General features: G+C 40.6%; 1 protein-coding gene across 2 annotated transcripts in view; it reads left to right on the forward strand.

Annotated features, from left to right (window-relative positions):
• Nucleotides 1-15002, forward strand: part of LOC105671821 (uncharacterized) — a 305353-nt gene that overhangs the window by 95993 nt on the left and 194358 nt on the right. For both annotated transcript variants that reach the window (XM_012366293.2, XM_012366291.2), the window contains one exon: nucleotides 9799-9888. In XM_012366293.2, coding sequence (XP_012221716.1) covers nucleotides 9799-9888 — 90 coding nt within the window. The remainder of the gene's footprint in view (nucleotides 1-9798; nucleotides 9889-15002) is intronic.

The following is a 15002-nucleotide window of genomic DNA, read 5'->3' on the forward strand; positions in this document are numbered from 1 at the left end:
GCTCTTAATCGTGATATTTTTTATATGCAATTAATTGCAGTATTATCGATTAATCCTCACATTTATATTCCATCTTCTAGTTGTGAATATAAAATTTATTTTCTATTAGGCCAAAGCTTTTTGTACTTTTCGAGAGCAAATCTCTGACAGAAATGTCAGCACAGATCCGGTGCTTTCACCACTTGGTGCCGCTGGGCCAGTTTCGTGTGAAATAAATAATTCATTTTTCAGAGAGAAGCGCCGGGGCATCGCTAGCGATGAATAGTTGTAGGTTCGTTTAACTTCCTCCTTTCGACGCGCGTGGAGAAAGTCATTGTTGTTTGTGGATTCAATGAAGTCGAAGTAAACGTCTCGTGGTTTGCAGACAGTATACTGCAGTGCCTTTGTCAGGTTAAGAGACATTGTTACACCGAAGCGGTGGGTGTGCATCGCTTTATGTGGTCATATAGTGGCGAAAACTCCATCGTGTACTGCCTGGCACTAAAGAACGTAGGTACTCGTTCGGGAACTATAATTACGCCTGGCAAAAATTAAGCGCAAGTCATAAAATCTAAATGTGGACGACGGACTCACGAATTTTCTAGCGAACACGTTAAAATTTCAACTCTTGTTTTAGACACAGTGGAAAGATAATATACGTAATAATATTACGAGAATGTTAGTATTAGCTTAATTATTCGTCTAAAATAATTTTGCATTAATATTTACAATATTTATCGTCAAATTAATATTTGTAATATTTCTCTATGTATCACTTATAATCTTAGTTTTTTTTATTTACATTTTATTCAATATTAAAAAATCCGGAATGACGAATAAAATATTCATGCATTATTACGAACGTTTCGTATATTGTTTTGTCATAAATCTGTCGCCACATTAACGCTATACATCAAGTTTATCCAGAGTCGAGCAGAGGTTAATATTTATTATGCGACGCATTGCAAACGTCGTAATTATCGTACTCTCTCGCGATCCCAGCGGTGGTATATCGTTCGGTTGTTTGCTATAATCGCGAGAATGTGCGCCTATTAACGCTTTCAATGGTCGGCTATGTAAATTCTGTGCGAACGAAGCGCGCAAATGCACTTTATACCTTCGGTGCAATCACGTGCACGACTACGAAGCCGTTAAAATAAACGTAACGAGCATTTCGACCTTTATTATATGACTAGTGCGCGCGCGCATTTCGCATTGCGATGTAAAAGCGGACCGCCCAACGTTTCGGTGTATCGTCGTCTTTAAATGCCGGCGGCTCTTCGTCAAATCTTCTACGCGCATATTCTCGTAAAACGGTGCATCATAATTCGTCCTTCCGCCGCGCTATCTTGCGCGCGCAAATATATACTCATTCCGCGCATTACACCGCTCATGAAATCACATCGTCGAGCCGTGAAATCTCGTCGCCTCAATCGCGCCCCTTGTAATTATTTGATGCATCTTGCGCCGCGGCGGAAAACGCCGCGATCGTAAAGATTTTATCCGCGTACGCGGTTCTTCGTCTTCTTCCACTTGCGATTACTTCACCCCGTAAAGCGAAGAAAATTATCCGCTAGCTGAGAAATGCCAACGTGCGATTTTACGGTCGATCGAGTACTTGAGTGCACGGTTAATTTTAAGATTCTAAACACCACTACTTTTGATATAAACTTAGGTGTGACCTCGCACAAAGACCACCCGGTTGATATATGGAATACATGTACGCTTAAAAGTTCAACTTTATATAAAAATTTTCAGTCATTGCTCTGAAAAGGAAATTAATAAATTATAAATAACTTGGATTTAAAAAAAAATTAAAATTATTTTTTTAGATATTTTTTTCTGGCTGTTGTACATTCATTCGATAATCATGTTCCTCCGTGTCTTATCATCACTCGTTAATTTGATCGCGCCAGGGAAATGGACAGTATATCGACCGACATTTCCGGAGAAACCAAAAGGAGAAAGCCACATATCGTCGACTTCGGCGAAGTGCATCACCGCGAGGGCGAGATCGAGCTGCGATCTTGTTCGTATTTAATACGCGATCGATCGATCAGAATCGTGATCTGCGCCGACGTTATTTCGAGCACGTTCTATCAGTGCGATCAGAGGAAACTTGTGCCCACCGGTGTTAACATGTGCTCGTTTATATCGAGTCTGACATTATATCTTCGTTTTTCTCGCATGATTCGCTTAACTATATATTCTTATACTAAGATATTGCGCAATAAAGTAGCAGAGAACGTCGATATGATGCGATATATATAATTACATTATCTTGCGATATTACATAGAGGATCTTATTATAGAGGATATTATTATGGAGGATATCTATTTTCTAAGAGAAAGAGTTCAAGTGGTATTGATCTCTTTCACTTGACGCTTTTATCAATGAACAATTGATTTTTAATTTGCAAAAATTTAGCCATAAGCTTTTTCTTATAAACTTTTTTACATTTATAATACATATATGTATTTTAATGTGACATTTTATATATTTTATTTTATTATAGAAACAAAAGAATCACAGCATATTTTTATAGAATAAGCATTTCCGGTTAAGACGAGTTAATCGTCACGAAAAGAAAAACTGAAACATCAGAGAAAATCTCTGTTCGCGCGAGTAGTATTACAATTCTGCGAACACGTGCCGCAGCTCTCGCTTGATCTACGCAACGATGTATACTTTCCAGCCCGCCTAATTTTGCATTAAGTAACAGCGTGCACATTTACTCGCGTGTATACAATCTAGACATAATTTTCACCGTCTAGTTGCGCGATCGTGTTTATCTCATGTTCTCGCCTTCGAAGGGATCGGCGTGGAACTTTCACCGTGGCATTGGTAAGAAAAGCGAGGCGCGTCGCGGGGAAAATTGCGACGTCTCTCGTATTCGACAGGTTTATGCGCTTGCCTTTTACAATGCACGACGATCCTCGTTTGCGCGCCTTCATGTTCGAGCCGGCCGCCGTCTTTCCGTTGGCGTTTTTTCCGTCGTCAAACGGGGGCACATTCGTTGTAACGGGGAGGCATAATCGTTCGGCGAGACTCCAATTAGCGCCGCAGTTATTCCGGATGGTCGGTGCGGTTATCCTTGTACGAGCGGGCTATCTCTCAATTTCCGAGTGCATCCGTGACCTGAGTACCGAGCGAATGATATAAAGTGTTCGTTTGCGCCAAACGAATATACCGCCGTTCTTCCGACTCTTTCATCGTGGAAATTAACGAATCCATCGAATGTTCGTCGCTTGATACTTGGAATACAAATGACATTAAAGAAACCAATTCAAAGTAAGAGGTTGGATGCGCGACGTATACTTCGTTAATTTTGTAATTTAAGACGCTCGTGATATATTTATCGTATATAACATTGTGCCAATTATTTTTTAAAAATTGATTTCATGAATCATCTTCACTGTAGCATTGGTGTCTTTAAAATTCCGCACTCTCGCCGTCGCTGTTTATTGAATTTAAATCCGGTTCGAAAAAATTTGCGCGACGCGAGTTTATAAGCGGCAGTTACTTTAACGAATGTAATTATTTGACCGATTATAATGATACGAAATGATCGGCCGCGTCCACGCAGTCGGGGGCAGCTTTGGCGATTCCTCGGCCCCGGCATCGCCCAGCGTGATCATATCGCGGACCTACTATTAGTCTGATGATATATGTCATCATTATGTGCGCCTTATTGCGTTAACCACATCCTTATGATTTATACGGTAGGCCCAGGCTTACTTCCGTCTCTCTTTTAACTCTTTTTTTTTCTTTATTTATAAACCACCATGCAGCGACGTCCTGTTTGATATAATGCACCATTGCAATATTACAATATTTGCAGTATCGCTTTGAAGAACGGCAGACCTGTAATTTCGTCGGAATTATCTTTTTTTTTTCCCCTCCGGAATTCTGAACATCAATGGACAATATATAATGATACATTAACGGAATATTGCCACACTGCAAATTTATTATTAAACTATATATTCAAGTATTTTTGATATATGTCGCAAGTACATTGTGCACATTTTTTAATGTTATTTTTTTACATAAAAATAAATATACAAGAAATGTATTGCAACAATCGGTCTGTCATCAAGTTTTGGATCAAATTTTTAACAGAATTTTTTTTTAACTAAATCGAAAAACGTGTGTAGACGCGCAATCAATTTTTAAAGCGCGCGCGCGCGTCCCGTATTTTTATCCTTTTTTTTTTTTACATAGAATATTAATATAAGTAGACAGACTTCAACTTCCTGCTTGCTCTAGTTTTACTTTATTGATATATAGAATGTTCCGAAAATGAAAATTAGGAAACAAGGATCCGGCGGCGAGTCACGCGACTCCGGCATGGAAGCCGAATTCGTGCACCGTACGGCGAGCGCGTACAAGCGGATAGCAGTAGCGTTTGTCTAGTAACACCGTGGATATTGGTATAATATGTAGATCTAAGCGTGTACGTGGGTCGCTAGTAAAATACCCTCGTAAATCACCAACGCTCCATTGTTTCTCTTTATTGAATGACTTGGCGCACGGTAGCCCCCTTCGCATTCCGCATTTCTGTTTTGATATTACCCGCGCGGTACCCGGATATAAATCTCGTCCTAACCGCCCCGCTGGGAAACTTCTTGTATCGATACTTATAAATCGCGGCCCGACACGTACCGCCGTTTGGAAGCAGGTGCGAGTCGCACCCAGCGTTTAGGTAGCTCGCATACATTTCCCGTTTCGCATAATTTACACGGTGCGGCTTAATTCTTGCACATCGCCTATTTTTCGCTCGCTTTCTTTTTCTCATCGTCTCTCTGTTTAGCGACCCGTATATTTTTACTGATTTTATTCCTCTTTTATACAAGAACCTAAAACCGACGTAATTCTTTTAGTTTATAAAACAAATTTTAAGTAGTTTCTTCTTATTTTTAATTTTGAATATTAAATTCATGTTGATAATTTAAATTTTTAGTTTGCTTGTATTAATTGGAGATTTAAAACTATATATATAAATATTAAAAATTAGTTTTGATTTTAACATTGTAAAAATTATTCAAATTAAGTAAATTTAAGTTTGATTTTATATTACATAAAAAATATGAAAATATGAAAAGTAGGAAGACTTCTAAAGATTTTTTATTGTTTTATTGTCCAGGTTGTATATGTTTATCAGAAGAGAGATTGTTCTCTTGGGGGACAGAAAATAATTCACACTCATAACACCTATTATCCGTACATATAATAGTGGGAATCTTCATAAAAAACACGAGAGGCAACAGCTGCATAAAATACTAGAGGTCCTAGTGTATGTATGAGGGGCAATTAAGCGAAGACCATTAGCGTCGCATATCCGACTTTATGTACTTGGGTGCGATGAAACGATAGCCGCCTTAATCCGGCACTTATGAGTCATAATTGTTAATTTTGCAACGCCCGAGACGTATTTTAATGTGATTTTAATGTAATTATGTGTTTACACTCGACGACGTGAATAGAAACAATTTGGTGCACAATCGGATTCGCGACCGACTTTCTAACCGTGTTGCAATACGGTAGCTCGCGATAAGTGGGATTGTACAACATTAATATTATAAATACTTTGTCAATGTACTAATACAAAAGATGAGAAGTATTATGTATCTATGTATAATTCATGATTTTTAAATCATATTCGTGCATTAAAACTTATCAAAAATCAATCATGTAATGACATTAACGCATTCAATGAAAAATTGCTTTAGTAATAATGCAGGTATATTATGTAATATCTTACATACAATGTAAAATGTTTATCAAATTAATATAACTTACTTGGCGAAGCATGTAATTAACTTTTCATAAAGCGAAATTGATTCGATAACACAATCGGACTAACCTTTCTAACCGCGCTGCAATAAGTACAGGCGTGCGCCTGTAAGTGCGGTTGCACACTATTAATGATTTTAAACTTATAAATATTCCGCCAATATCTGGCGTTACGTAAGCCTCTTTAGCCGAGCTACCGAGCGTTAGAGAACGGATACAACGAACTCACTCACGTTTCGCGCTCGCGCCAATGATTTTATTCATTATTTCAGGAGGCCTCCCTCTCCCCGTTTAGCTCGCGCGAAAACGTAATTGAGCAGAAGCGAGATGGAAGAGGATTGTGAGAGATATCTCTTCTTACCGCGTTGCAAATCACTTTCATAGTCTCGCTTTTATGACCGAAAGTTATAATTTACGTTACGCCCGATCGGCGTAATTCACACACTGTGCGCGAAAGGGGATTACGCGGCATACATTAACGGGCAACGCCAGAATGCTTGAGCTTTCGAAGCTCTAATCTATTAACGATCCAAAGACGGCGTGGGAACGAGGCAATGGTGCGTGTGCAGTGCGTGAATACGTACGCATGTAGAACGGCCGCTCCCGAATGCGAATCGTACGTCGATATAGAATTAAAAGAAAAATCCGATTCACACGCTGCGAGTTAAATGAAAGATTTAACTTATACGTTTATGCAAGACGCATTTTTTTGAAGTATCTCGACTTTATATCTGTAAAATCTACCTATTTAATTAATCAGTTCCTGCTTATTGCGTTGGCACGAGACAGTCGACGTGATTTGCTTCAGAATTGATCTGTGATGCGTCTCGTAAATTAATTAGGAATTTTCTACCGCCGCGAAGCAAGGAATTCTACCGCGGCGTATAAAAGCGCCATGAATCGCGACGGGTGAGCCTCGAATGAATATTTCAGGGTCGGTTTTAGGTGTGGGCGACGTGAATTCGTGCCACGAAATCATAAACACGTCGAGAAGGGTCTTTTAATATAAATAATTTCGTCGTTTATAAGAGTTGATCGTATCGAGAGTCGTATAAATCGAGTTCTGAGATGCGATAAATTGAATCCTTAATGGTCAACTTACTCTACATTTTTATTTTATTGACCATATAAAGTAACACATTTTTTTAAATGAAAATTTAAATTAGAAACTAACACAATTTAAAATTTTCACGCAATTTTCATGAATAAAAATTTTTATCCTTTTTACGGAAGTTTTATCTAGATTCAAATAAGGTGCAGGTATCTTATTTAACTTGAAAAAATTGCTTCTATTTAGGTTTATATAAGATGCGAGTAATTTAGAGCAATGTGTCTCCTCTAACAAGATTTTCGAGATTAGGTTTATATCACCTGAAAGATGTATAGGCTGTGATATTTCCGTCGTTACCTATCTTAAATAAAGCACATCACAGAAAGGCACGTCGACGTGATGAAGAAAGGCGTCTGAGAACGTATTTAGCTCGTATCCATTTTCGGTGAAGAACTGCGGAACTAACTTCGCGATGTTTCACGTTTCTATCAACGAGTTTATACGCGGTGCCCACGCGAATCCAAATAACCACATTGTAATACGAACGACCGCGTAAGTGGCGCGGTCGGATCTTGTTATTAAGCTACGCGAGTCGTCGTTTTCTCGGCTGCCAGACGTGAACCATCCTGCATGCTCGTTTCCATCGCGGAACTGCAAATCGTTATTATTCCGAACTTTCGTTCTCGACGAGACCGGATCGCGGGAATCGGTGCTTTTTCCGCGCGTTTCGACACATTCGGCGCGTCCAAAGACGCCGCCGATTCAATTTCCGCGACGTAATCTTTGCGGCATTACGGAAAATAGGAGAAATCCGAGGCGAAAGTAAACGTAACGCTGGTCAAGCCGCAACTGGTGCTCGCGCGCTCGCTGCAATAATGTAATGTGTAATATAATAACGAGACGATAATGACGCATCGCGCATTTTGCGGGCGTGCTTGCGGTGGCCGTCCGATACAGCGTACGTACGCAATCCATTTTCACTGCTTTTAGCTACGCCTCTAAATCATGTAGCTTTATCTTTACGAGGAGGAACGAGTTCGTTCTATGTAAGTGCGGCGTCTCGTAAATCCAGCGTGGCCCGTGCCACGGTATTATCAATAGAGAAAGTAATTTGTTCAATAAGGGACGTGTTGTATAAGAGTATGATACACGCTGTATGTTATGTTAGCGCGAAGCTGTCGTCGAGGAAACTAACGTGTGGTTATTTCGTTGTATATGGTTCTCTCATCAAGATAATGAAATGGATAGTACAGCAAAATAGGATAAAACAAGATTGATTATATACATAAAAATTTCTAGTATTAATTTAATAAATTAATTTTATCACTGTATTGTGTTGCATGATGGAGATATATTTCAAATTGTGAACAGTCTTGTAAAATTTATTAATATAAATATTAATATCTTTTACAAATAGCGTTATAACACAAAAGTACGATTATTCCATAACATCAAAAAGAATAAAAACAACGATAATATTTCTTTCATTTCATTTGTATTGTTAAAAAGAGCAACTAATTAACGCACCGGTGTACAATTTGCGCAAGCTTCGAAGCTACGCGAATAACGCGATCGCGGTGTTCCCACCATCGATCAGCTCGCTCGAATCTGTATTTCGTGATTGTTTCATTGTCGCATTGAACGCGGGTGGTCTCGCCTTTCGCGAGAGCAAGCGGTGCGGCCAAGGTACATAATGCATCGTCGCCTTCGCTCGTCACTAGCATCGTCGCGGTTTGTCGTACATACGTTGAGAGGCAAGAAACGATGGCGCAATTCCTCGCCGTTATCTCTCTTTCTCTCTCTCTCTCTCTCTCCCCCTCTCTCCTCTCTCTGCTTCTGTCTTCTTCCTCGACTCGTGTGTGTCGCGAGCCGAGTCGTAATTGTTTAATGTTTTAATAACCGTGCTCGCGTGCGCGCCGAGTTGCGCTGCCAGAAGACGCCTGCTGTTTTTATGTAGACACAGTGAAACACTGTCCTGGATTATGTCAATAGAGATTACGCTAGATACCTGTATATTGCAACTCGCATGTGTCACGCGATAAATTAATCCTTTACGATCTGAGTTATTTTCGCTGTTTTATTTCCTGCGATTGATTCATATCCACTGTTCCTACTATGTTATATGATCTTTCTTGCAATAGCTACTTGATTAACGTAATAAGTTGTAAACATTTGTGGTAAGATATTTATATTTATAAGCAATAACATATGAAAAATTGTTACTCAAATTGTCATAAAGTTCTATGTTAATTTTATTTAGTTTTCTACGCAATAGAATACTTTTATTGAACCTGAATAATTTGAAAATATTTTTTTTACAAAAATAGTATACTCTGGAACTATCAAATCAGTACAGTGACAATTTGCATCAATGTGATGTAATCTTAATTATCCCGGTGCACTATATAGAGATCTCTATGGGAAAAGAGAATCAATATCTTTCTTTGATTCATTCATTTTAAATAACTTGCATTATTGATACAATTTCGTGGTGCTGCGAGGCGAGCTTTATTTGCAGAGCACTACATTTTATATATTGCAGTGATTTTTACACACAGAAAAGAAATATTGTGGCAAAAATTTCCAAATGTCATTTTTTATCAGAGTTTTTATATTTTTTATGGTTTCCTTACTTTACGTAATCTTATAATTTTATTGTAAAAAGACTCATGTCAGTTCGGTTTATCACTTTGACATTAGTAATTTATCTATTATTACTTCAGACGGATATTAAATAAATTACAACGTTTCTTTCCACAATTAGCACGCAGTAAGGGTTTACCCACGACCTGTACTGCGACTATTTCGTTCTCACCCCCTTCCACCCTTCTCTCTCTTGCTAATTTTCTGCGAAGAGCAATTTCGTTTCCAAGGCGGCCATTACGATTGCTATAATAGCGCTCATCAGACTCCGCCGCCTATCACCTTTACCTTCGTCTTGTCTAATTACAGGTCACGTTTATTGTTTCAGGAGGAGAGCGAGCTCTCGAGCAAGCGGTGGGCCAGTGCGCCCCGCCGTCCGGACAGCCCCTGCGTCCTGGGGGCACCGACGTCTAGGGAGGTAAGTCAGAGTCCATTTTATCCTCAATATGTCTAATTCCGATGTTTCGACATGTTTTTTTTTTTTTTTTTTTTTTTGAGAACTCGCCAACTCGCAGTAGAAAAACATTCATTCTATTTAATCTTGCATCGCGATTCGTGCATTTATGTGTATCATAATGTTACATTCTATTAATTTTATTTGCGTTATTTTAAAAAATTGTTTATATTCTACATTTCACCTCTCGTAAAAAATTGTCAGTTACTGTAAAATCTCAGTAAAAACTAGATAAACATAGGATTTTTTTTCTGTATTACAATTAATTTTGCCAGTCATGATCTCCAGATGCGAAATAATTTGCCGACGAGGTTGATTAAATATTTTTTTTCTGTTTTTTTTTTTTTCGATACGTGCTGTAAATACATTCGAGAGCGAAGACACTCGTAAATTATTCGCGAGATACGTCATCCTCGCGCGATTAGGTGTCGTTGCTCTTAACGGACATTAAAATTTCCGCGCGATTATTCATGCCGATAAAATCTCGCCTCGGATGGACGGTGCACGTATAATAACGAGCGCCTCGTCGCTTCGAGCAGTTCGTGAAGCACTTGGCGGACCGTCGTGGATGCCGGTCGTACGACTTATTCGCGAATACATGGCGCCACCCACAGGCTCTCTATGATGGGTGTGACTCGTGTTGGCATTCGCGATGCATATTAGGTACGTCGCGCGAGAGAACACGAACGTGTGTACCGCCGTCTCTCGCGAATGCGTTTGTAGGTACTCTTTTCTCGATGTTCCGACGATGCAACCGGTGATTCGCAAATGTGCGCGAATCTTGACGATAAACAGGATCCTGCGATTCGAAATGTGGTATCTTCGATTCGATCGGGCATTCTCGCCGATTGAAAATTTTAATGTGATAATGAAACAATATAACATATTGGCAATTTATTGGAAAAGAACAATATTACATTTAAGAAAAATAGAAAAATATATTACACAAATTATGTATTGTGCTGATTATAATTTACGACAATTTTGGATTTCGACTTTTATATTAAAATCTAACAAGATCTTATTGAAGAAGACTAAAAATCATAAAAAGTATAACTACATCAGCGGCTAATGACTTAAGTTCAAAATTATTAAGTTAAGTTTAAAGCAATTTAAAGTTAAATGTCTTTGGTTTAAAAGTTTTTTGAGAACTTTTTAATTTCTTAAATCTTCTTGCAAATATAATATACAAGATTATTTAAATAATCGAAGTTTTTCAATAGTTGTCAATAATTTGAATTAAAAACACAAATTTTTAATCAGCGGTATTTCTTTACTTATTTCATGAAGCATATATTTGTTCGCTCAATTTATGTATAATTCCAATTACACGGATATTAGTGACCACATATCTGATTTCGATTTCATTTTCAACTATCGCAAGCGTTCGCGTAGTTTGTCGTTAGAGCAACGTAAGGTACGTACGCGCCGCCGCTCTATGAGGCAATACACCAGCCATGGTAATAAAACGCTCTCTCACTCGCGTCCGTGACATGAAATATCGTGGATCCTTTCACGAAACGAAAATAGAGAATCGCCGGTGCACCAGAGAACGTATTCAAGATCCGTCGCGTTTCGTGCGACGCGCTAGTTACGAGCTCGCAGACGGCTACGCCGTTGAAGGACATGGTCGATGGTCTTCATTCGTCACATTATGCTAAATTTCAGTCAGTAATTGCAGATGTCTCAAGGTGTAAATAATTGCAGTAATTTTACATATTTAACTTTATTCGGGAAAAAAAAAGAGATTCGCAATTACTGAATGAAAATTGACACAGGAAAAAATCAATTTCGTTATTATAAAATTATTATAAATTACATTTTTCAATTAATTTTACATAAATAAAGAAATGATATTTTTTAACACCTTTATATATCAATATTAAAGAAAGATTTACTGATAAAAGTCGAATGCAATAAGCACACGAGGAAGGTGAAAAAATTTTAATCCTCCGCCTCGGGCTGCGCAAATGTCCGGAGCCGTTTGCGCGACGCGTACCATCTGTTACGACAGTATTTCCGGTGTCGATGCGCCTCGCGGCTGGCACGCGTCAAATCACGCGCGAGCGACGTGAAATCATAATTTGATGGCGTGTTTTTGCAAATCCGGTCGCAATTGGTCACGGAATCCCGCCGTGCTTTAGAAAGCGTTTATAACAGGTGCCATTATACTTTTTAACGATGCTGCTAACTGAAAAAGAAAAAAAAAAAAGAATAGCAAAGTTTTTACGTCAACTTTATTTGCCTGAGAGTGGCGGATTGATTGGATTATCGCTCGTGTGTCTCGAGGGAGAACACGACTGCTGCAAGCTGGTGCATCCTGCGAAGATGAAGGGGGGCGGGAAAGACGGGGAACATTAGCGCTGGGTGCATCCGCGCACGGTTGTATCGGGGTACGGTTCAATTCCGTTAGGTGGACGTAAGCCGCGGGCTTCCCACGCCAATTAAACATGACTCATTAACGGGCAGAGGAGAGCAGAGCCGGTAGCCCGGGACCGATGCCCGGCCGGGAGCGCGCGCGCGCGCGCGCGAGCGAGCGAGCACCAACCGGTGGTGTGAGCCCTTCCTATAACTCTCCGGCGCGCCGGCAATCGGAACTAATCTTGGCCGTCCTCCTCTCTTCCACCGGCTGTTCGCGATGCGATATTACGGCGCGGATACCGGTAACCGCGCGAGAGCGCACGGCGTGTAGTCGGCCGCGGTGCAATATTTATAGTCGCGTTACGCGCGCACGAGCTTGTACGCGATCGTTCCTTCTCTCGAAGACGTATCCGATGTATCCCATGAAACACAAGCGTCATCCTGACGTCTGAATTTTCAATACGCCTGTGCCTCTTCGCCGGCGCGCGGCTCACGTTGCAAGATAATACATCGCGAATTCACGCGATTAACGCTAAACGCGATTAAACGATGATGCGAATGTTTCTCAAGGGGACGCGAAATGCCGTAACTGCTTAACGTCAGCGGTGAATGAAACGTCTATTTAACCGGAGGATAAAAGCGCGTGGTTTTTCCGTGAAATCGATAGTCATCGCCGTAGGCCATCCTCGTTGCTTCGGCTATCGCTGTCAACTGCAACAAAGTAACGGGACGCGCACTACTAACAATGCCTTTACTGCTATTCTCCTCTGGCATGTGCGCGGGCTAGCATTAAGACCTGCTTCATGCGAGCGAACTTTTATCAGATAGCGCAATGCGAAACGGCACAATAGATCTTAAATTATTTTCGATCGGGCGATATGCGCTGATTAATGCAGCCGCCGGTAATCGCGAATTGTTTGTCACAGGCACTGACACGCGCGGTTGTACTTCTGTCACGTAAAGTAAAAGTTTATTTAGACTAAGAATTGATAAATACAATAAGCGTTTGTTATACTAGGGAAGTTATATATAATAATATCATAGAGTTTTAGAGATCTTAAGAATGTCAATAAAATCAAAGCGAGCCTTTCTGTAATTAATCAGAAAAATTACGTTAATTTAGTATATTATTTATAAATTTATCTAAACTGGAAACATTTTATTGTTTTTGCACTGAGTTAATATTGACTTTTTAAGTTGCCAAGTATTTATTAAAATTTTTTTACTTAAAAAATTATGATACTTTTCACATTAAGAATCGGAAACTGAGACGATCTGAAAAATGAAGAAAGCGTGGAAAGTTGTGTCAAGCAATAATGCGGAAATATTTATTTAAGAGCTGCGACCATCTAAGGAAAGGATTAAATTAAGTAGGCGCGACGCTTGTGGGATTATACACTCCGTATATCTCGACGTCACCCCCGCCTCGTGTCTCTCCTACCGTAGGAGAAAATTCCGCGACCTGCGAAACGGGCCTAACGGGCCTTCGATACTCTTCCCACAGCAGCCAGCGGCGCGATGTTCCGCGAAAGCGTCGAGAGGAGACGCGAGAAGAAGACTCGACGACTGGCCGCGACGAGGGTGAAGGAGGACCCGGGGGGTAAATTATTGCCGGTGCATTCGGCGATCGCTTCCGATAGTCGTGGATTCCTCCGTGAGCCTCGTGCTCGTCGCCTGCCTTTGGCAGCCGTGGAATCCCCCCGTTGCTGCGACTCCTCTCCTCGTTGTCGGCGATGCAGAAGAGACCGCGGGGGTGCCCGTTAAAGGCAAACCTGAAAGGCGAACCTTTGGCAGAGAGCTCCGGGACGGACGGCGCGGCGAGATCGCTCCGATCCGGAGAGCCTTCTCGCGGGATAATAGCGTGGATAACCGCGAAAGTTACGAGTCGCCGGACAGCTAATGTTGGCGTCTATCACTCAGAGCGGCGCTAATGGCATCGGCCCCTAATGGCGAGCGCCGTGGTCCCCGGACAAGTTCAATCCTTCGTCGCAATTCTCTTTCTCCGTAACAGAGTTTATCCGATATCGTGTTTTAGCAGAAAACTTTATTTCGATACGTCGCTTTATAGTAACGTTGCTTTTCAATAATTAATATTCGTCAAAAAATTAACGAACGCACCGTAAAATGATCGTGATATTTTATGAATAAAATTGATAAAAGAAGCGTTTGAAAAGCGATAAAAATTTAAAAGTTACTTTACGCGTGAAAGTCAAAAGACCTTTTAAATGTGATGAATTTTTACGCCGCGAACATTGTAATTTCATCTGCCGCGGCCAAGCTTATCTGACGAACCCATCTATCTGTATAATAATAGTTTTCGCATCTCGTGTGGAAATGTGCGAAAACGCCACTTGCTTCTCGCTTGCGTACGCGTTCGCAAACGCAAACTAATCGAAGCCACGGACGGACTTCGCGTCGCATTCGACCTACTTGCAACACCGCTGCATCCATGAATCTTAAAGCCCGCTGAAACGAAGAAACTGGGACGCCCGGGAAGTAGGATTAACCGTAGTCATCGTCTCGTCGTCGTCGACGGCTCGCGTGCCGGCTTCGAGATTTATGACACTTCGCGCCGGCTGGCGATCGTGCGATTTCTCATTGTTAGAAACCCGGAATCTGCACTCACATTATCTATTCGATTTCTAATTTCCGATTTCACGTGACCGGCCGGCGATGTGGGTAACTAGGCAAATGACGGCCCACGCGAGACGTATCGT

This window comes from Linepithema humile, chromosome 6, assembly GCF_040581485.1.
Source record: "Linepithema humile isolate Giens D197 chromosome 6, Lhum_UNIL_v1.0, whole genome shotgun sequence".
Lineage (NCBI taxonomy): Eukaryota > Metazoa > Arthropoda > Insecta > Hymenoptera > Formicidae > Linepithema > Linepithema humile.